At 35.3% G+C, this 24,567-nt stretch overlaps 2 protein-coding genes across 6 annotated transcripts in view; one reads left to right on the top strand and one right to left on the bottom strand.

Annotated features, from left to right (window-relative positions):
• Positions 1–7,453, bottom strand: part of chd2 (chromodomain helicase DNA binding protein 2) — a 42,132-nt gene extending 34,679 nt beyond the window's left edge. For 4 of the 5 annotated variants that reach the window (XM_051871223.1, XM_051871219.1, XM_051871222.1 and 1 more), the window contains exons 1-4: positions 7,193–7,453; positions 5,675–5,733; positions 5,471–5,520; positions 2,144–2,201 (exon numbers count right to left, since the gene is read on the bottom strand). The gene's annotated coding sequence lies outside the window, so the exon portion shown is untranslated. The remainder of the gene's footprint in view (positions 1–2,143; positions 2,202–5,470; positions 5,521–5,674; positions 5,734–7,192) is intronic. The other variant, XM_051871220.1, reaches the window with a different exon arrangement.
• Positions 7,454–16,605: 9,152 nt separating this feature from the next.
• fam174b (family with sequence similarity 174 member B) lies at positions 16,606–18,770 on the top strand. Its single transcript, XM_051871225.1, has 2 exons — positions 16,606–17,220; positions 18,635–18,770. Exons 1-2 carry the CDS (start codon positions 16,952–16,954, stop codon positions 18,768–18,770), a joined length of 405 nt encoding a protein of 134 aa, XP_051727185.1. The 5' UTR covers positions 16,606–16,951.
• The last annotated feature ends 5,797 nt before the right edge of the window (positions 18,771–24,567 follow it).

Here is a 24,567-nt window from a genome sequence, read left to right as displayed (position 1 = left end):
TTATTTCTGTGGATGTGCTTCACAAAAGGTACATTTCTTCTAATAATCATGTTTTTTTTTTTTTTTTAAATGGTAATTAATGTTAGATACAAGAACAAAGTTGTATCCAAGTGATGAGTCTAAAAAGCATTGAAATAGGTGAAAAATGTGAGAATGTCAATTATTGAAGTGCGTTTTTCCATACTATGTGATTGTTATTACAATGTGTAACTTGAGCCAAAATTAAAAGTGTATTAGAGGAAATAATTGAACAGTAAAATTGTTGTAGTTAAGTCATTCATGATGTTTAGGCTGCTGAGACTTGATTTAAAAAAGAAAAAAAAAAAAAAGAAACAAAAAGGGGGGGGGGGGGGGGGGGGGGGGAGAAAAGAAAAAAGAAAATGGCTTCACTAAAGTGGTGAAGCCATTTTAGTGGCTTCACCACTAAAATGAGAAGCAACACTGCAAAGGGTCTGTTCACAAACTGGGAAATTTGCATACTGATGTGTTTAAGTACAAATATGAAGAGAATTTTACCAAAAAGTAAACAAGTTGTCCCAAATGTTATGAGGAAGAAATTCTCAATTAAAAAAAAAAAAAAAAAAAAATGGTTATGAAGTACATTTTAAAAAAGTCAGGCTTTAGAACAGTGATAAAAAAAAAAAAAAAAAAAGATTTGAAGTCAGATTCCTTCTCAACGGACGTATTGCATTTGCTTACTGAAAATGTCAGTAACCTTAGCCACAAATTAAGAACATTTTCCTTCTAAACTATTTCGATCCCTTTTCATCAGATATATCATTAGAATAATTAGGTGTCAGCTCAAATTAAACAGTGACTTAATGTGAAGGACATGGGCTAATGCACACTAATGTGCAATGGTAAAGGACCATAATTTCTAGTCTGTCCTGTCTGGATACCCATCCCAAAATCAAAAGCAGAAAAAGTTTTATCCATGTCACAAGTAAAATGGAAATGTTGTAGTGTATTCCAGTGTAAATGTGGCACAAGTGAAAACTTTAAATGCATAAAGTATGCAACAGCCAGTGAAAAAAGGAGGCAAATTGTGGCACAGAATCAAAGATGTGTAAAACAAGTTACACAAAAGCAGAACTGACTCCACAAGGAAAGTGTTACGCTGGATGGAAATGCCAAGATAAGCATAAATTCTAAAAATGCGATTTTAAAAAAACGCATGCGCTCAATTGAGGCAGGTACTTTTTTTAAATCAGATAAGACGACATGCGCATATTTACTGAAATCTCTTGAAGCGCAAAAAAAAAAAAAAAAAAAAAAAAACCTTGTGTGACTTTTCCTCAACACAGAAGATGTGACTGGATAACTGGACTAACCAGCGGATCAGTTCCATCTCAAATGTTGGTTTGGTCATTCTGAATTGCCTGAGCCAAAGTCTTTCATCAGAATCAATTGGTATAATGACCTCCCAGAAGTGTCTCACATGATTGTGTTCCAAACACTAGGTATCCAAACGCAAGATAACATCACAGCGTTTACTGCGTTTCGTCTGTGCATTCTGAGATGCAAATCATTTATGATGTAAGAAAAGAGCTTCAGTGGCTTCCTCGATTGCAACAAGTTCCATTTTCATTACAGATATTTTGCACTGGTTTCCCAGGAAGTGATGATTTTGTTCTCTTGAACACATGTGATGGAAACGCTTCATTGGCAAATGTTTTATGCGATACTCCAATTTTGCGCACAAGTAAAATTCGCAACTTTGGTTGAAAACATAGCTACTGATCTCAAGAAAGGTTTCCACTGAAAACAAGTAGTGGTGAAGAGAGCACCCAAGCACGCTCAGGTACTAAAGACAAGTAAATTATATGTACAGTCATCCAAAAAAAAAAACAACAACACACCTTTACACCTTCCCAAGCTGTAACAGGAAGCCCATTATTAAACAAAAATTCTTAGCACCATTCCTTTGAGCTTTGAATTTTTTCTTTACATTTAATATAAACTGTAAAAAACTGTAGCAATTGTAAGTTAATTATTTTGATGAAATCCATTTAATGCTGTTTATTAACTACTACATGTACCTGGGCAAAAATACTTTACTACTTTACTGGGGCCTAAATGTAGCTAAAATGACAGACATATGTAGTAATACCTTAATAATACAAATAACACTGTGAGGACTTACAGAGTAGTCTTCCCTTCCTTGAAATTTTGCTGCCGTTTCCTCCTCAGGCAAACGTCATCTACAAGGAGAAGGACAATCAGTGAGATCAGAGGTATAAAACAAAACACTGTCAGTTGAGAACTGCATTAGCTGCTCAAGTAAGTGTCACATTGCCTTATGATTAATTCAAGCAAAACTTTGTCATCTGTTTAGTAATGGAAAGAATTAAGCCTTAATCCTACATTACTTTCAAAAGATTTTCTATTTATCTTCCAAATAGTATTAACTCTAAGAGATTCTTTTCCATGCAAAAGTCACTGCCATGATTCCAGGGTGTTCTGGGTGGTTGTTAGCGTGCCTCTATGCAGTTGCTAGATGGTTGTTTACTTTTTATCCCTACATATAGCAGACATAGATATGTATACACATTTGCCACATTTGGCCACTCCAGACACGTCAGCGCACCCGCCATCTTGGAACGGTTAGTGTCGTCACTCATAGTAAGAATCAATGATGCCACAACATTGTGCAGCTTCTGGTTCTGAAACCGCCTAAATTTAAATTTCTCGAAGAAATAGAATAACCTTTCACAGGTGAAAATGTGTTGGTTTGAGTTTTAATATGTATTAACTCAATATTACAGGTTTTAACTATGGTAACTTTTTAAATGTCATGTTGGCTGACGCCTTTGTCTTGTTGTATTGTGTTCAGCAAAATCATCTGCAGATATAGATAATCATATATGCGTTTATCTACGGTTGCAGACGCTCAGTCAACTTGCTCTCGAGTGTTCACGGACCGGCTTTGACCGTTCCAATATGGCGGATGGCTTATGTATAGCAGCCCATAGAAACAGCCGCTAATGAGGCATCTATGTTTGTATCTCTATGATGGCAGGTATCAATTTTTATAATTTTTTTTTATGTCAGCTGATTGTTTAAATTCTACAGGTTTTCCGGGAGATGAGCATGTCGTGTTCTTTAACGGTCCACCTGGAAACAAAGATGCCGTGATGCCAAACCCCCTCATGGAAAAAGAAAGCCGTTGTGTTTACAAATGTGACAATGATGTGATCAACTAAACGCTGGATTTTCAAAAGTATGTGAAGTATGTAATGTTTGGGGCATAGACTCTTTAAAATATGTCAGAGTTTTACACTCTTCTGACATTGCAGGGACGTCGGCTTTACATTTTCACACCCCGTAACATGACGCTGAACAAAAACTGTGATTGGTTGTTTTACATGTCAGTCAGACGGACTCTGGGCGGTCCTTGGCCAATGAAAGCTGCTATGGAATCCAGACCTGCCATCAGTTTGAAGGTCTGGATACGTAAGACTAATCAATTTTTAATGTTTTAAGTTTTCCCAGGTGAAATTGAGTCAAATCATTTAGAAAGCAATAACAGCTCTCCTTGCTTTGGCAATAATACACAAAAAAAGTTATCACTAATTAGGCTCTATTACATTGGTGACAATGACATGAAAATCATACTACTGGAAACCACAGTGAGCAGGAATTGAGGCATGTTGGAAAATTTTTAAATAATTGGTTGCCATGTGAAACAACACCAAACCCAAATCCAACTTGAGAGAAAAACTCTTTAAACGAAAATATTGTTGAGTTAATTTTCTATTGTAGATATAAAAATTTGTTGAAGAGGGGGATGTGTGTCCTTTTATTTTTTTCCCATTTGTTGCATTAAAAAAAAAAAAAAAAGTGACTTAAGTTTGTATTATCAATGTTCACACTAGGGACAACGACATGTTTTCACCGTGTCGGTGAAATATAAGAAAATTGTTTTAATTGAATGGATAGTTAAAACATTTTAAATTCAATTAGAAAAATCTAAATGCACCAGGTATTAATGATTCTGCAATAAGGAAAATAAAATGATACTTTTAGGTAGTGTTGGGCGATCACATGCGTCATATCGTCAGCCTGCGAGATCTCCAATACACGATATTATCGCTGGCGGGGGGAGGTGGGGGGTGCAATAATTTACTTATTTACTCATTTAAATTTGAAATGAGAATCTTTTTCTATCATTTTGCAAGCAAAGATAGAGTTATGCCAGTGAAAGAGACTTAAACCAGTCAATTATTGACCGAGTGTTTGGCATCTGACGCTGCATACAACAAGTTTTTTTTAAGTCAGTGTTTGAAGCTGCTTTTGATTTTCATCGATAACTGATTATTGTGCTGTGTTCGGACTTAAAGACTGTTATTAGGCCTATATAGTTTTAGTAATATCATTAATAATAATTTTTAATTGTGCTGTTATTAGTGTCATTAAATGTTTTGTTTATGTGCTATGGAAACAAAATGTTGACGAACAACGTCATTTTCGCCTTGGCTTAAACAAAACCTGGACAAGATTGATGCGTTACTTTTATAAAAAGCACTCTTGAATTTGTGAATAGATCACCTTGCAATTCAGTTTTGATGTGGGATGTGGTTTTGTAATCTGTTTTAAAAACATTTTCAATAAGGAGTGTTATGTGGTGATGTCATTATGAAATTAGGGAAATAAATTGTAGGTCCTTAATATTAATTTGATAATACTAGCCTGATAACAATAATACCTACAATAGTAACTTAATACATTATTGGGAAAACGATTAAATTATCGTCAATAGCATCAGCCATCGCCGATATCTCTGACTACCGTCGATACACGATACTATCATCACAACCCTACTTTTAGGTATGTTGTCAAAAAAGAAATTTCCAGAAAAAATTAATTAAAAGTGATAATTTTGTTACATACTAAGCTTATAGAATGCCTAAATAGTATTTCTCCACCCCATTCCCAAACAAAATTGTGCAATATTGTCACCTTTAATAATGTTTCTATTAATAACTGCAAATATTTTATTTTTATAGTTTGTATAAAATAAGTTTTTTTTATTTCGAATGTCTGAATGTAATCTTTCGCTAAACATGGATGTGTGTAAAGAGTTCATAGTTAGTACCATGATTAATGGTTTTTTTTTTTTTTTTTCGTTAAAACAATTTTTATGGGTACCATAGCAAATTCAGATTCTTTATATTCTTTAATGGATTAAAATCTCGGGCTGTGCAGAATTTGTTGAAATTTTACTAGAATTTGTAGAAAATTTAATGCATTTATAAAAATTTAGTATTTGCTCAAATTGTGAAAAAATTGCATTGTTAACTATACTTCTGGCCAAATTACAGTATTTTTAAAACATTAGTAAATACACCACATAAAGCAGCTAAAATAATAACTGTATGTTATACAAGAAAAGATAAGAAAAGGTTTACGCTGTAGCTATCTACAGCGTAAACCCTACATTCTACAAGGTTCCTTTAATTGCAATACTTACGGCAAAAATCCTTTTCCTCATCTTTCTCTGACGTTCAGGAGATCAGGAACCTTTAACAACAAAAAGATTCTTCGTTAGACTGAAGATGCATCCTACGATTTGATTTAGAGCACAACCTAGTGGTGGTCGATGATAAGGTAAATAAAGCTCAACAGATTGCGCAAATGTATAGTTTAGTTAGTAAGTACATTAAATGTCACTTACATTTATATGGCATGAGACTGAATGAAATTCCATCATCTTTTATCCAGTCGTTCTGATTCCTGTACACAAAAAAACATTTCGGACAATTAGTATTGTATTGGATACTTTACATAACACCACTCATTTCGGTGTCAAAATGTTCAAAAGAAACATCCATTTCAATCATGCATTTTCTCTACATCAAATACAAATTCTTTAGTTAACGAAGTAATCTGCAAGTACTATTGTTGAAAAATTCTTAAAGTACATAACGTGACAGTACTTCATATACATTGAAGAATATACATAAATCAGAAACATCTTTTATATTAGAATCATCACTTAGGGCACATGTTTTATTTTTTATTTATTCTTACATGCAGCATTAGTAGCAACATTAGTTTTCTAGACAGCAGTGAACAGTTGATTCTATATACATTTATAGCATAGACCTCATATTTTAAAGCTAACATTTTACACCTTAAATAGACAACCATAACAGCATTACTTTCTAGGTTATACGTTTCTATGATATTGTGGAAACTAGAACAATGAAAAACACTTTCCAGATTAAAATTGGACTTTTTTTTATATTTATCAATAATTTTTGTAAAATTTTAGGGCATTTAATACTTTAAATCAGTACTAATCAGGTGAAAATGTACTTCACATACATCTCTGACCAAAAAGGAAAAACAGAAAGAAAGAAACATGTTTCTACATTTTTTGAAGAATATAAATACTTCTTTTGGACCACAATGGGTTAAAAGCCAACACCCTATTATTTAACGTCGAAAATACAGCATAAATGTTTTTCAAAACACAAGAAATACAAGTGGATACGTTTATTTAAGTACATTCTCAAGTGGAAAAGACCCATGAAATGAAAAGTAAAACTATTACATTTTATGCAGAAAACAATACAATCTTAAAATAAAGTAAAACATCAAAATGTACTAAATCCTAAGGCAAGTTGACATATTCACAACGTTCTTTGAACAAGTTCAAAACAATGTACATCCGGAGAAAAAGATTATTTTTCAGTAATTAACACACAATAAATGCATTAGAATGTTCAATAAAATTGTTTATTCAAAGAAAACATTTGAAACCAACAAAAGACAATCAAAATGTTGAGACTGGAAATGATACGTCCACTAGTGCATTATCACAACAATATTTCAATATAATATATTTTTTCCGCTTTCGAATGTTACAAGGACATTTTGTCCTCTCAAGGACAAAGCGAATTTAAAATGCGTAGACAGTTAAATCCTTGTTTCTCTTCGTTGCTGCCAGTTGAAATCTTCACAGTCTTCCTGCAACATATCCATCCATTGTTTTCCTAACAATTTCACGATGTTTTTACCTCAAAATCGTCGATTAAATCGACGGAATGCCTTTTTTCAGTACTTGGCAATGGCCCCATCATGGCCATTTTACAACACCTCGTCGAACCCTCTCCTTTTCCACCATATTGGTGCGTCTGTACCACTCGCTCAAACACGTTTCTAAGTTAAATTTATAATGAAATCTTACCATGTTCTCACCGTTGCGATCTGCTCTTTCATCTGAGCAGGTCGACGCCATTCTCTTCGTTGACATTCTTCGTTTTAATGAGGTCTTCTCGCTCAGACCGCGCCGCATCGCCATCTTCGCCCCTCACCGCTGTCTCTTCGCTCCTGTGTGCGCTCCTCGTCCTCTCTGTGCTGTTATACTGATCGAGTGGACGGACAGCCCTGAGCTTCAGCGTAAGCATAGACAACTTCCTCTCACTGCAGCATTCTGGGTAGAAGAAACGCAGCATCCATGATTGTGTATGTAAACTAACTTTTGATTTCAGTGACCGAAAACATACTAATTTTTTACACCGGCATATTGACAACACTGCAATTTAACGACAAATAGGATACAACAGCAAATCATTCTAAAAACTGATAAAATAGCTTACTGTACAACTAATGTAGCCATATTGTATAGTTAACTTACATAATGTAACTTACACTTATATAAAGACATGATTTTATATAACAAAGCTGTTTAGACTGTAGTCATAAAACCAAGAAGGGGATTAGCATTTTGGGGCCATTTGTTGTCTTTGTTTTTTATTTATATAAATCAACTTTTGATTTATGGGTTTGTGGTTAACATTACTTGAAAAGACTTTACTTGAAGATTTACCAACATTAATACCTCAAAAGTTAATTTTAAAGAAAAATAAATTGGAAAAAATAAAATTGCTAACACAAGAATGTGAGTATGAATAATTGACATAAAAATGCAGCGGCATCTTTGAATGTTATTGGACAAATTTTCTCAAAAAGTCTCTTTAAATAATAATGATAATACAGGCTATTTGATAAATTGAAAACTGCTCTAAAAACATAGGCTATAAGAAATTTCCAACCTAATCTCATGAGTTGGCATTACTATTTCACGAGGTGTTGAATTTCATATGAATTCATACAAGGTGATTTGCATGGAAACAAAAAGGAAAGGCGTCTCTGGAAAAAAGTAATCTGTGATATTGTATTATGTTGAATATCAAACTTCTTTGTGTCTATTTGTTAATGAGGGAGTTGTGGAGACATTAAAGGGATAGTTCAACCAAAAATGAAAATTTTGTCATCATTTACTCCCCCTCAAGTTGTTCCAAACCTGTATAAATTTCTTTGTTCTGCTGTACACAAAGGAAGATATTTGGAAGAATGTTTGTAACCAAGCAGATCTCGCCCCCATTGACCATATAGGGAAAAAATACTATGGTAGTCAATAGAGTACCTCAGGAATGACATGTTTTTGTAGGCCAACCCGGAAGTTAGCGGCGCACAGGTTCCCTCGATCGAAAGCCTATGCATTTTTCCCATACACTTTTGGAAAATCGCAAAAAATAAGCTCTGTGTTTAACAAAGGTTTATGACACTTACACGTTTTGTCTATCAAGATAATCTTTACAAGTTAACACCACATTTATACATTATGAAGCCTAAATAAAGTCGTCAGATATAAAAAGCTAACAATAGGCTATAAACGGACTACAGCACACCATGGTCGCGGATCAACGTCACCACCACCAAGCTTCCTCAAACTTTACTTAAAAAACAACTTTATTTAAAAACATGCTCGCTGATTATGATCTGCACTGTGTATGAATACTTATCCACTTTTTCATGAGAAATGCTGTCCAAATGTCCTGTTTGTCATGATGACGTCTAAAGTCCCCGCTAAAGGAAGTAGTCCCTTTTAGCAATTTGTTAGCAACCGCCGTTTTTCAAGACACAATAAAGGTTTAAAAAAAAAATCACAAGCGGGTTATAACTGGTGTGTTTTATGTCATAGATCACAACGTGAAAAAAATATTTAGAGGCTTTGTTAACCACAGACCTCATGCGATTTAGCAAAAACCCATTCAGAAAACCCATTGACTTGGGGGCGATGGAACCGGAAGTCCTAAAATGCTAACTCGCTTCCGGGTTTTGCCTACAAAAACACGTCATCCCTGAGGTACTCTATGGGCGGCGAGATCTGCTTGGTTACAAACATTCTTCCAAATATCTTCCTTTGTGTACAGCAGAACAAAAGAAATTTATACAGGTTTGGAACAACTCGAGGGTGAGAAAATGATAACAATATTTTCATTTTTGGGTGAACTATCCCTTTAATGTTTTATATTTGTGGATTAAAAATATTTTGAAGTGAGTTGGCACAGAAGGCCCCGAGTGGAATATTACTAGTGTTATTATTATTTTTATTTATTTAATTTAAAAGGCTACTTATTGTAATTCATGGGGTTATTATTAAGTAATTTCATGAGTTATACATTTCAGACAAATTTGCTATTTAATTAAAACCTATAGGCTAATTGACCCTTCGCAAAGACCCGCCCCCCTTAGTTACTGTTGCGTTGTCACGCCACACAGAGTGAAAAATACATTGCGGAGCAAAGAGGACACTCACAACACGTCGAAAGACAAGATAGAGCAGGTTACTTATGATATTAAACAAAATCCCAGCTTTCAAATTGTGTAATTTTTAAAAAAAATTCGAACAATAAAAACCGTTTTGTGGCTCTTTAATGTGTCGTGACAGATTGCTATAGCGCCTCAGCTCAAGCGGCTCGTGAACCAATCATCTCTTCCTACTAGTTCATTTATAGCATCAAATAAACATGAATGAACATGAGATAGAATGTTGTTTCAAACGCGGAAAGACGTCGGTACACACCATTTTTCAAGTTCAAGTCCACCGAGGTTAATCTTCTAACTCCTGACTGTTTTGTCGGACAAAATGGCGGATTCGCCGTTATGATCGGTTAGATCCTTTGTCAATCAAACTCCCGGCGAGGGGTCAATTGAGTGAAATCATTAGAATTTACGGTGTTTATTTTATGACATAAGGTTTCATGTACAAGTTGCAACAGTCAAAACCAAACATCCATAGTTTATATAAAACATTTTTGCAATATAAATATAAAACAGTAACAGAACCTCAGCTCTGTCAAGGGCTCATTTCTCTCCAACAGCTAGTCTGCATACCGCAGTTGGTTACTTAGCAACTGTAATTGTATCAGCCCTTGGCTCCCTTTCCCTTCTCCTCTATAGTCATGCCACGTAGGCACTGGTGCCACAGGCCACAAATGAACCAGGTGGACATTTCATGGAAGTAATGGAAGGTAGATTATTTGTGTACAAGCCATACCATTTAAAAAACAAAAAGCCAAGTATTGATAGAAAGAGGTGTCAAAACCTGATGCCATAATGTCTGTATTTTTTCAGAACTAAAAATACTGTAATAAATAAATGACACTATATTATGACCCTTTATTTCAGCACACAAATCGGAACACTGTTTTTAGTGCAGTACTGAATCAAACAAAGATGTGAAATTTATTTGGACTGAAAAATAATAAAAAGATAAATAAGAGCCCTCTTGTGGCCTTCTATGAAATTTGTGGTGTTATTTGGACTGTGGATCAACCAGTGCCCTATGCATTTTTTGTTTGAAATCAAAAAGTTTGTGCAATGAGTCTGACGTTGAAGATATCTTAAAATTTGCTTTTTGAAATAATCTGGGGCCAGTTGCATAAACCGCTGAGACTAGTCATACAAGTGTTACACCTGGCTCAAAGATGTAACATTAAGGGAGACGACACACATACATAGTCATCAATTTTTTTCTTTAAGACTGTTCATAACTTTTTTAAGTCAGTTACGTGAAAATGTACATTGGTCTAATTTGATACCGAAAAGTAAGCTGACTGCCCCTAGTGGGTCATACTGTCTTAACATAATGGTGATAAGTCAAGGGGCAATCAGTCTTACTTTTTTTCAAATTAGACCAATCGAAGTTTTTTTTTTTTTTTTTTTAATGTCGCTGACTTAAAAAGTCTTAAAGAAAAAAATGTGATGACTAATCTGTAAGACTAATCTTAGCAGTATATGCAACCAGCCCAAATACAAACACATGATGGAATGTCACGATGCAAAATGTTACAATTAGCCTAAATATAATTCGTGTCTCATTCTTTTGAGCTTCGTCTAAACAGCGAGCTTCTGAGATTTGGGTTTTAAAGGGTAACCTTGTCTTGAAAAACTGATTAATTTCAAATAATTGTTAAGTAGGTGTGCAAAAAATGCTACATTTGTAAACAGACGGAGGCATAACTACTGATGAAGTCGGATTACTTCTTAAGAACTTGCCTGTATTATCCGAGGATGTATATCTTCATTGGTAAATCTATTGTACTGTATGTGATGCTTCATTTAAGTAGCAGTGAAACAAGTGCACTGAATATTGTGTGTATATAAGTGCACTTATATATTGTGCTTGACACGAGCACACAACAAAACACTTCTGTCATTTCGGTGCATCAAACATGTATAAGTATTTCTGCCATTATCTCAGACAGTGATGTATATTTTGAAGGTGTTACCTACTTTATAATAACTATAATAAAGTAATTATAGCCTAAAAAAAAATAAAAAAAATATGCAACCGGCCCCAGATTTCTTCGGCAGAAAGGTCAACTGACTGTATCTGTGTAGATAGCGCCATCATGTGGCTAATATAAACTATGTATTTAATTTACTTTAATTTTCTTACCCTCCAGACTACCAGGAAAAAAAAAGTTTTGTGAATTTAATTTTTTTTTTATGTCATTACATTGTTTAGAGCAGGGGTTCTCAACCTTTTGCAAGCTGGGCCCCCCAAAGCTGGTTCATTGCAGTAGGGGACCCAGTAGATATAGATAGATAGATAGCCCTAGGCTATTATTTTTAGGCCCACATTATTATTATTATTATTATTATTATCAGTAGCGGTAGGTAGGCCTATTATCATTACTAGGCTACTGTTATAATTGGCAGTAGCACCAGACTTCTAAAGTGAGCTTGCAGGCATTATTATTATTATTATTATTATGAGTAGTAGTAGGCCTATCATCATTACTAGGCTATTGCTATATAATTATATGAGGTTACATGCTTTATTGTTGTTATTATTATTATTATTATTATTATTATCATCAGTAGGCCTATTATCATTACTAGGCTATTGCTATAATTGGGAATTGGCACCAGACCTCTGATATTAATTTATGCTTTATTATTGTTATTATTACTAGGCCTAATAGTAGGCATCATCTGCATTTTTTACAGAAGCTTGCAGGTAAAGGAAAGCTTTAACTGTAGCCTACATTCTGACTAGTTTATTCGTTCATATATATAACTAAATACGACCTCACGTTTTATACGTTTGCAGCCTCTGAAACTTCCGTCCGTCATAAAAATTAATTCGGATGGTTCGATTTTCTGCATTTTTCGCACCCGTAGCAAATATTTTGAGGGGTGTTTTTGACAATTGAGAGCCACCAAATGACGAATATGAAAAAACGAATACGACAGTTTCGGACTCAGTCAGGGTGCAAGGACCTTAAACTTTTGAGGCTTGCGCAGCTTCTCGAGGAGAAATCAAACAAATGAGCGCCGTTTTCTAAAGTCTATGAGCGCAGCACACACAAATAAACTAAATTGACATACTGCAGTTAAATTTCAAAATGTGGTGTTTTTATATTTATAACATTTGAATACAGTTCAGCAACATTCATCACACGACCTGACGACCAAGAGAGCTGACAACTGACCATCACTTAATTTACCATCACCTCGTTTTTGAAAATGTGACACTGATATGACAGTTCAACAACCAAGTTAATAATATTAAGTCACTTACATTTTAGACGAAATAATGACTGTTTTGGTCTATTTTAGCAGCGAAAATAGATCCGATGAATTCAAACAAAGATCACAACATAGCGCATCTCACAGCAACACTCAATCGCGTTTTGAATGATTCAGTGTTTTGAACAAATCGTTTGAGTCAAAGATCCAATGACCCATTCACAAACATCTGTCTCGTTCTTGATGAATCGGACGTTTGAACGAATCGTGAATGAACGACACAATGACTCGCTTAATAAAACCGCTTATCACCTGCATTTGCGCTCACTATCGACAAACCAATCAAATTTGTTCAAAACTTTTTTTTTTAAATCAGTCCAAACACATTTTAATTTTATTCAGGAGTTATGTATATACAAAACTATAACTTTTTATGACAGTAGTTTAGTGATAAAAAAAAATTTTTTTTTCCCTCCCATCCTGTAGCCTACTCGCGCCCCACCGGTTGAGAACCACTGGTTTAGAGCATAAGAAAAAAATTTAAAAATTAAATTTTTGAAAAATTATATTTTATTCATGTGCTATGCTATGTCCTCTATAGTGGACACCAGGACTTAATTTTTAAAAAAATAAAATAAGGCATGAATAGACAATGGGATTTTTTTAAAATCACAAATCAATTTTTAGGTTTCAGGATGTTTTATACCAAACTTTGTATAAAGATGATTCTCAACTATGTTATGAAAGATATAACAGAATGATTTGATATACCATTTTGCTTTATATGTTATATGTGTGTAAAATGGTCATAAATGTTTGTTTTTTTTCCATTATATACAAATGTATCTACTACACGCTGGATGTAATTTGCATATTAATGTTTTCTTATAGCAACATGTAATGAAAAAAGAAGTGTAATTACGGGAGTAATAATTGGCAAGATTTTCATAATAATATCTAATATTTCATAGAAATATTGATATATAATTTCTTTCCCACTTGTTGTGTCTCCCAAAATGAAATCAATGTCCTGTTTCATAACAGAAAGTCATATTTTGATTTGAAACACTATAACATTTTCCTGAGATGTTGATTTATGACAAACAATTTGAAAATTAGTTAGATGTAAATTATAATAACAAAATATTATCTTATTTCCATAAGGGTGTTAAATTTGATCACTAAATTAATGTCAGCCATTTAAAGACCAAGGAGACCAGGAGTGGTCATGGTGAAACCTCTGAACATTTGGTATCTCTGAAAATCCCTGAATGTGCTCTTTACAGGACATCCAGAGCTAAAACAGTGACATGTAAGGTCTCAGAGAAATTCGCTAAAATATAATGTCCTCTACAGAGGACAAAATTCCATAGCTGGTAGTCAGGAGGACTTAAAAATGTTTCTCTTTCTTTAGAAGTGTGTCACTTTGAAAATAATTCAATAACTTCCCAGAAAATCATAATCTTGTTTGCCTAACTTATTTAGCAGTCTGATACACCAGGAATGGTGTATGCTCTGCTTAAATTTACAGTTTGTGAAATCTAAAGTTAAAATCTTTTTCTTTGTTTAGGGTATTCATGTATTATTATCATTATTAATATTTAAAAAAAAAAAAAAAAAACTTATTACTCATACATGTTTGGTTTTAATCCATATTATTGATGTAAAAATATCATATTATATGCTTTTTTATTTAGGAGAACATATGGACTGGGACTTCCCTGTTAAATTTTGTTAAATAACAGGATGGAACAGGAAAGCCAAATCCAACAATAACCCATTTCCTTCTCTTATGACTTTAAGAGATCAAATCATGCATTTATTCTGCTGAGATCCACTATGGTTAGAAATTAGTAAAGGTTTTATTGCGATATAAACAGTATTTTTTCACAGCTATTTTCCACTCTCTAAAATTAAGCAGGCCGTTTTCGCTACGGTACATTTAATGCCCTTTTTGAGAAATAGATATTTTCTCTGCTAAGACATGGGTTTCATGATTTATGTTGCTGTTAAATATAGAATTTAATGAATCATACTTCAACAACAGCCTCTTTGCAAAGCACTTTACCCACCAAATAAACATGGGTTTCTACCCACATTTGTTCCTTCTTAAGGATCCTTAGGATAGACAGACAGATAGATACACTATATTGCCAAAAGTATTGGGACACCCCTCCAAATCATTGAATTCAGGTGTTCCAATCACTTCCATGGCCACAGGTGTAAAAAATCAAGCACCTAGACATGCAGACTGCTTCTACAAACGTTTGTGAAAGAATGGGTCGCTCTCAGGAGCTCAGTGAATTCAAGCGTGGTATACCGTGATAGGTTGCCACCTGTGCAATAAGTCCATTAGTGAAATTTCCTCACTACTAAATATTCCACGGTCAACTGTTAGTGGTATCATAACAAAGTGGAAGCAATTGGGAACAACAGCAACTCAGCCACGAAGTGGTAGGCCACGTGAAATCACAGAGCTGAGGCGCACAGTGCAAAGAAGTCGCCAACTTTCTGCAGAGTTGATAACTACAGACTTCCAAACTTTGTGTGGCCTTCAGATTAGCTCAAGAACAGTGGGTAGAGAGCTTCATGGAATGGGTTTCCATGGCCGAGCAGCTGCATCCAAGCCTTACATCACCAAGTGCAATGCAAAGCGTCGGATGCAGTGGTGTAAAGCACGCCGCCACTGGACTCTAGAGCAGTGGAGACATGTGCTCTGTGACGAATCATGCTTCTCTGTCTGGCAATCTGATGGACGAGTCTGAGTTTGGCGGTTGCCAGGAGAATGGAACTTGCCTGACTGCATTGTGCCAAGTGTAAAGTTTGGTGGAGGGGGGATTATGGTGTGGAGTTGTTTTTCAGGGGTTGGGCTTGGCCCCTTAGTTCTAGTGAAAGGAACTCTTAATGCTTCATTTACTTTGTGGGAACAGTTTGGGGATGGCCCCTTCCTGTTCCAACATCACTGCGCACCAGTGCACAAAGCAAGGTCCATGAATACATGGATGAGCGAGTTTGTTGTGGAGGAACTTGACTGGCCTGCACAGAGTCCTGACCTCAACCCGATAGAACACCTTTGGGATGAATTAGAGCGGAGACTGCGAGCCAGGCCTTCTCGCCAACATCACTGCCTGACCTCACAAATGTGCTTCTAGAAGAATGGTCAAAAATTCCCATAAACATACTCCTAAACCTTGTGAAAAGCCTTCCCAAGGCTGTTATAGCTGCAAAGGGTGGGCCAACTCCATATTAAACCCTACGGATTAAGAATGGGATGTCATTAAAGTTCATGTGCATGTAAAGGCAGGCGTCCCAAAACTTTTGGCAGTATAGTGTAGATAGATAGATCACTTTCAGATTACTTTTTAGTAACTAGTAAATTAACACATTACTTAATTACTTAAAAGTTACTCTTTGTTTGAGCTGTACAGGTGTTCATTTCTTTATTATTCATATCACTTTTGGTGTGAAAGGGTCTTTACGATTGAAAAACAAACAAGAAAGCCCAGCCCAGATGAGGAAAAGTAACACAAAAGTAACATAGCACATTACTTAAGTAACTAAGCAATGCAACACTGTAGATAGATAGATACGGAATATAAAATGACACAAATAGATTCAAATGTATTCTTAAGATTGTCTAAGGTGTATAATCTCGTGAAAAAATTCAATATTTCGCCAACACAACTATCAACAGGCGCTCTTCTTCCATAACAGCACGTTGGTGCCAAACGCTGATGCACATTGGTTCCTCGTCTCTCTCTGGACCCTCCCGGAGCTCTTCCGGGTGTGGATAATCCACATTTCCTCCTGCCGACACGCATTCCCAGGAAAACATCCTGGATGACGGTTCGAGCTGCGTGTGAATGCAAACGAAAAGAATGAAACGGAACACTCGAGAAGTGGAAGACAGATTATGAGAAGATACTCGCGAGATCTTGGACATGTTTGACCACCGACTGTGAACTGTAGAATATTTGAGATGTCAGACTCAGAGCATCATTTCCCATCATTCGTCAAACAGCTGTTGTTCGCATTTCGAGTTACAGAGCGCAGAGCTTCTTTATACTGACTCTTTTCAATACACAAGACATTAAGTAAGCGGATTAAATCGGGAAACAATATGTGGCCATATTATTTTGCTGTGGTTCTTATTGTCATTGCTCAGGAGGTGAACGGAGAGCCACATACGCGTCCATCCTCAGCGACGCATTTGAGTTCAACATTACCCCCACAAGAAGACTATTCATCACATCCTAATACAACAGATGCAGCGGTTGGATCTCGCATTTCTACCATTTTAAGGGATCTTCCTACCATCAAAAACATTTCGATTTTTATCTGCGTATTAACAACCTTGCTTATCACGTGCCTTGTCATAAAAATATTCAGGTAATATATAAATTGGCATGTATTTAAATGGTTTATGTTTGTGTTAGTCTGAGTGCTAGTGCAAATCATCTGTTATTCTTAAGAAAATGCCACCGTACTTTTAATTGAAAAGGGCGTCATTTTCGATTCATTGGTAAATGTCACTTTAGATTTCGTGTAACTGTAGGCTACAAGACAGAATTGTACCTAATACCTAAACACAACATCTATACACAATTTGTCAATTTAGGAACATTCTGGATTGTCTGGTAACGCTGACTTGTTATCCCTGACTTAATCCTCTAACGGTTTTGGAAGCAGATGGTTCGCTTGTTGGTTGGAACCCGAGAACCGAATCTTATTCAGAATCTTATTCGTACTAGGAGACATTTTTAAAAATACTGCAATTTAATGATTTTCATGACGTTCGGTTCCGTTATCGGTCCTCGAACGTAAATTCTTCTGCAGATGCTAACGAAACTAAACTACTCTGACAGTGTTTCCAGATCGGTTTATATAGCAAAAAATGTACAGTGTAGTCTGACTCCCGAACAAATGACTCTTAAGAGCCGGTTCTTTGTAGTGAATCAAAACACTAACCATATGTTTGTGGTATGTTGTAGCTCGTGAGACTTAAAAACAATGCAGTTACTGACTTGTCAATACAAAAACAACATGTAATTAAAGGTACACATTATGAGTTTTTGTTGTGGTATTTTATAAAAATGAATGAATGACGTTACCACATGTTATGTTGTATTCTTATGTATTTTTATTTAATTTATAGCCAGGATCAGTGATTGGAAAACATGTTACCTCTTAAAAAAAAAAAAAAAAAAAACACCTCTCAAAACAATTGTATTATTTCTGATTCATAAGCTATCAGTTCAGAAACGAACTCATTTGGCAACAGACTATGGACGGAAGTAAATGGCCATTTCTTTTTTCAAAACTACTAAAACAATCGTTAATAGTGACGTATATCCAAGTGAAACGGCTTCTCGAATAAGAAAAAATGTAGAGCGGGAGTCGCAGGATTTGATTTTGTCCATTGGGAATTGGTTTGATTGGATTGTTGTGGTTTGTTATTGCTGTGATCTCATGTGAGTGACAGGTTGTCCCGCCCTCAAGCCAGTAAACGCGTCATCAGAAAAGAGATTTTGCTGCAAGAGGGAAGGGAAGTTATTTTGATTAAAGATTATGAGGGCACATGAATTTTAAAAAGATGTGCACGGATAAATCATTTACTGCAATATTCCATAAAAACAAGAATTGTCAACTTTGATATCATGGTGACTTTAAGGAATCGGAATCATATAGATGAATCAGAATTTTTAATTGCTATTCACCTAACTGGAAAACTCTCATATGCTATTAAACATACAGGTGGTCATAACCTCACTCACCATGTTCTCTCTAATCCTGGTTTGAATAGATCGGCAAAGAAGATCAGAAAAACACGAAAGTATGACATTATCACAACTCCTGCCGAGCGCGTAGAGATGGCTCCTTTAAATGAAGAAAATGACGAAGATGACGACTCGACCCTGTTCGATGTCAAATACAGGTGAGAGCTTTAACAAGACTTGCTTTATGTGCAATGACATGGAATTAGATCTCTTGTATTTACTTCTGTCATCTTTTAGTGATTTAATTTGTAGTGCCTTACTTTTGCTTGCTTGTCAATGAAATTGACATTTTAAGAACTAATTCATGGGAAGGGGAATAATGGTTTTAAACAAGTGGCATGTGGGTCTGGCTCACATTTTAAATGTTTTCAAGTCTGCCTATCAAATACCTTCAACCTTACCAGGAAAATAAGATTCTGTTTCTTTCCTGATGTCTGGTAATAAATGCTGTCTGCAGTGCAGCTACATATTTCTTCTCCAGTAAACACTAAACTTTAAATAACTTAGTATCAACATAGTGTGAGCAACAAGGAAATGGTGCAGAAAAATAGATCCAAGATTGAATTTTCTAAGGACTTTTGTCTCATCAGAATAAAACAGACTATTAATAGAAGATGCGTCCCTATGCCTTAAATTAATATTTAAACATTTTGATATGGAAAAGTATTCACATGCTAAAAATGCATGCCAATGTTTCGCTTTTGACAGACTTTTGTTGTTAATGTTGTTAAATGATCATTTTTGTGTTGCTGTGCATTAACTAACATGGCACACTGCTATACTCACATTAAATAGATTAGTGTTTTAAAGCCAGTAGTTGTTTATTGACTGTGAATGTGCTTGGTGAGTGACCTCACGGGTCACAATGGAAATAGTTGTGTTATTTGGAGGGTTAGTGAGCGTCAAGAGTGGACTTCTCCCTTCCGTCCAATTGTTCTTTGACTGAGAACCTGCTTCCTTTTTGCTGGGCATGGCTCCCGGTTTATCAGCTTTTTATTGGCAATGTGGCTGTTTGATAGTGAGGCAAACTAGTTCAGACCAGTTTGACAACTTTTTCCTCATGCTTGAAACTTGATATTCTTTTTAATGTACCTAATCCGCTTATTTAAATCCTTTTCTTTCTCATAGGTGAATTAAATTGTGCACTCAGAGTCACTGTTGAAGAGATCTTTTAACACCCCCGGATACCCCTGCGTGTGAACACATCTATACAGGGAATGTGCTCCCTGCACCTTTTGATTTGATCCATTTCCTCGGAGCCTTGAAACCTCAATGGAACATGACGACAAAATATATCAAATGTTTCTTGGTGTATGCATCCGTTCTGACATTCCAAACTAACTTGAAATCTGAAGTTTTAGGTAAGCTTTTCCGTTGGAAGCACAGAAAGATAATCAGAGATTGATGGGGGAAAAATTTCTTTGCTCCTAATGAAGGAGGCAGTAAAGTTAGTCCCCCACAAATCCATTCCACAAATTAGTTATTGCTCTAATTATTGCACAGATATTTTTCCTTTACCCCCAAAAACATTCCAGTTGTTTGGTAAAAGTCTGTAATTCAATATGCATAATTGCTCTTGAAAGTATCAGGCAGCTTGAACATTTCTGGCACAGTATATCACATTGGACCTATTATTTTTGGAATGTAATCATATCAAAAATTCAATATTTTTCATTTTAAAAATTTCCTAAAATTATTAATTTAAAAATTCTATTCACAGAGCTCAAATATTGGGTTTAACTTTAAGTGATTTAGCTGTGCTTGAATCAGCCCAAAGATTTTAAATGAAATAAACAATATATGACGATGTTAAATGGATGTTTATGCTCCAATACTGAAAATGTTTTTTGTTCATTTATTATATACTATCATCTGTATATATTGTATGCAAATTATTCACCTGAAATAGTTTATTTTTAGAAAGAAAAAAAAAACATATTTTGATTTAATAAGAGTAATATGTTTCAAACGTCCCTATATTTTGAGAATTATTAATGTACTAACCACTAATTGTGCATATTTACTGTATAAGGGTTGAATGTATGTGTGAGACAGGATGTGTGTGGAGTTAGGAGAATACTGTTGCCATGTTGCTGCTCTCTGAGGTTGAGGATTGTTTTTTATTGTGTCGCATATGCACACCTTTTTTTTTTTTTTATTAACTGGTTTTTACAGTGGAAAACTGCAGTGCCACACATCATGAAGGGTTTAAACATGAAATTTTTGAAGAGTATCTTTGAAATATCTTAAAGCTACAGTGATATATTGATGATATATTATATTTTGTGACTTTTCCTTAAATTCAGTGTGACTTTATCTTATCTTGATGCTCCTACTAGATGTCAATGTGAAGGACTTGTGTCCAGCATCCAAGGGTCAATAAGAATTGTATTGAATTATTAAATTATGGTGTAGCGGTTCTTTTCTGACTAGTCTAAAACTGAAGTCAAGTGTGTGATTCTCTCTCTGTCTCTATGCTGTCTTTGCTCTAAATGTTTCCAATTGCTGAGTGTTGTATTTCATACAAATCTGAATTCATGCTTTGAAGGAAAGTAATAGGAAGTAAAGTGAAGAAAAGGAATATGAAGTAAAAAGTGTTAAATGCAAACAATTGCTGAAGTGACTGCAAAATGGTTGAAATGAAGTGTTATTTCTGCACTGTTTTTCCCCTTAGCATTCTACAATAATTGAACACGTCTTAAAATACATGCTTTAACCTTCTCCTGGTTTTGTCTGGCATGTTTGTTAGTCTAAACACTGGACAAAAAAATGTTTTATTATATCGACAACCACTTTTCTTTCCAAAGAAGACTATGTCTGAGCTAATTGTAAATGTTTGTTTTGTTTCTGAAGAGTATCAAATCGTAAATGTACTTTTCTTCGTTCTTGATTATTAAAATAAATCCATTTCTAAATGCAATAAATAAAAGTCTTAAATGAAAACAAGGTTTGTCAAATGTGTTGTTTAACTTGGTTTGAGCCTGAATGTGAAGATCCGCCTCACACTTGTTAACCAGTAACCTGCAACAGCTCAAGCATGGAGCAATAAGCCAAACAAATTTTCCATTTGTCTGGTTTCCTTTTAGCTTTGTATGCAGTTAATTTCAGTTAGAGCAAATACTAATTAGTCTAAAAAGCCTGTTTACACAAGGATGATAGCTATAACGATAACCAAGGGTTCAGTTCTAAATATAAATAGCAGAGTCCACACCACAACTATATTGACAGTTAAACGATATCATTGGAATTGCTTTCAGAATGATTTTTCCAGCTGATGAATGATACAACATCGCCAGCCAATCTGAATCCATCCTGCTTTTAAAGGGTTAGTTCACCCAAAAATGAAATTTCTGTCATTAATTACTCACCCTCATGTTGTTCCACACCCGTAAGACCTTGGTTCATCTTCGGAACATAAATTTAAATATTTTTGATGAAATCCGAGAGGTATATGACTCGTCCATAAACAGCAATTAATCAACACTTTCAAGGTCCAGAAAGGTACTAAAGACATCATTAAAACAGTCGACATGACTACAGTGGTTCAACCTTAATTTTATGAAGCGACGAGAATACCTTTTGTGCGCAAAAACAAAACAAAAATAACGACTTTATTCAACAATCTCTTCTCTTCCCTGTCAGTATCCTTACGCAGTTGACACAGTAAGTACAGTGAAGGCTTCCGTATTTACGTCCGAATGATGGCTCAGTATTGGCCACAGCTGATCACGTAAGCAGCACGACGCATGCGTGTGATGCTGACGCAGGAGCCGGCCAATAACGAGTCGGCGTTCTGACGTAGAACCTGGAAACGCTGGATGTAAACAACGTATGAAAATGACACAAGAGAAGATATTGTTGAATAAAGTCATTATTATTGTTTTGTTTTTGTGCACAAAAAGTATTTTCATAAAGTCACTTCATAAAGTTATGGTTGAACCACTGTAGTCAAGTCGACTGGTACCTTTCTGGACCTTGAAAGTCTTGATTATATTACTGTCTATGGATGAGTCATATACCTCTCGGATTTCATCAAAAATATCTTAATTTGTGTTCCGAAGATGAACGAAGGTCTTACGGGTGTGGAACGACATTAGGGTGAGTAATTAATGACAGAATTTTCATTTTTGGTTGAACTAACCCTTTAAGAGCTCGAGCATTTAAAGTGGCAGACGACAAAATTCAGCGCGCGCTTGGAATAAACATAACGATATCGTCCGATGCTGTGTGTGGACGCTAATATTTATCGTTATAGTTATCGTCCTTAAAGACCCATTCACACCAAGAACGATAACTATAAAGAAAACTATAACGATAACTGCGTCCACACCAACAAACAACAACGGTCTGTTTATTCTAAACTCACGCGCTACTGCGGTTTCAAAGTGTGTGTCTTTGCTGTTCTTGTTGCATTTACACGGCTTTAACCAGCAGATGTCCTCAGCATGCTATGTTCGAGTGAATAGCTGGTGCAATCGATCTAATCTAGCAGAGAATTTAGCTGACGGAAGTCAATATAGTGGAATTAAAAACAACGCCTAGTCACAGCAACTTCAAAGGAAGCAAAACAATGTTGTCGAAACTAGCGCTGGATACCTGAGGTAATTTTATTTTACATTGTTTGCTAGGCTGGCATATATCGTTAATACTTACCACCATTTATTCCGAAGATATGACCGATTGTTTTCCATATAGGCCTATCCATTTTCTTTAAAGTATCCTTGAAAAGGGTGTTTGACTTGTCAAACGGTGGCTTTTTCTGGACCTCAGCGATTAACTTCTCCACAATGTCGTCTGCCATTTTAAATGCGCGAGCCCTTAAATTAAAATGGATTCTGATTGGCTGTCAGTTTTTTATCGTTCAACAGATGGGAAAAAATCGTTCTGAAAGTGATCCCAACGATATTGTTTCTCTATATCGTTATATCTGTGGTGTGGACGGTGATATTCTTTCATATTTAGAACTATATCTTTATCGTTACCTTTATAGTTACCATTCTTGGTGTGAACGGGCCTTAACTCTACAAAAATAGATGCAAACATTGAGTTTTATTAGCCCTTTTTTTTTTTTTTTAGATAGACCTGTATATTGATAGCCTAGCCGTCTTAGTATTTTATTAGGCCTACTTTGATACAACTTTACCATCACTTTTTTAAGAGAGTTTTTTACTGTCCTTTTCCCTGAAACTTTAAGGTTCACCATATCACAGGAATTCTTGCATGTCACTTCATTACTTGCAGAAGGCATGAGGCAAACACATTTTGTTCCACACAACACAATTCTGGCTTTAAAAATTCATTTGAAGGTTTATATGGAACTTTAGTGTTAAATGAGCCCTCCATCCTTTGTGTCTGTTCCCTTCTAAAGTAACTTGTAAAGCACCACATATAATAATGTAAATTCCCCTTTTGCCTGACATGAAAGGGCTTTTTAAAAAGTATTTTTCCTGTGATAAAGTTTTGTAAAAACAAACTTAAATCATTCTACGGGTACAGCTACTCCTCACGCGTTGGTTACCCACAAGCCCATAAAACACACCACATTTCCAGAAATTAGCCTAACAAGACATCACTCCACATATTTCTCAGAAAATATCAGCTAAAATACTGTTATGTGGCTCACAGATTATAAATTGTTTCATTTTTCCCAGACTGAATTCATTTTGTGGCATCCTGTGCTGAAGTTGTTTTCTCCTCAGTTCCTGTCTCTTTTTCTTTAAAGTCTACGACGCTTTGCATCACTTTCTTGCAAGTTGCCTCAGCTCAGAGCTCCAGCATCCAACCTAAAATATGCATTTCGACTAGGCAACAAGGATTTAACACAACCTGTCTCAGTTTTACTACAGTGAAGACAAAGAAGCTCTCATCTCCATAAGCATCAGAGCTATTTTGGGTGTAGAGTTAATAGGGTCTAACCACACAGGTCATTCAATAAAAACAGAAACAAAAGGATCCCCCT

The sequence above is a fragment of the Ctenopharyngodon idella genome, chromosome 18 (genome assembly GCF_019924925.1).
Source record: "Ctenopharyngodon idella isolate HZGC_01 chromosome 18, HZGC01, whole genome shotgun sequence".
NCBI classification, from domain to species: domain Eukaryota; kingdom Metazoa; phylum Chordata; class Actinopteri; order Cypriniformes; family Xenocyprididae; genus Ctenopharyngodon; species Ctenopharyngodon idella.
Note: the sequence above shows the minus strand (reverse complement) of the source record. Positions and strands in the feature narration are given on the sequence as shown.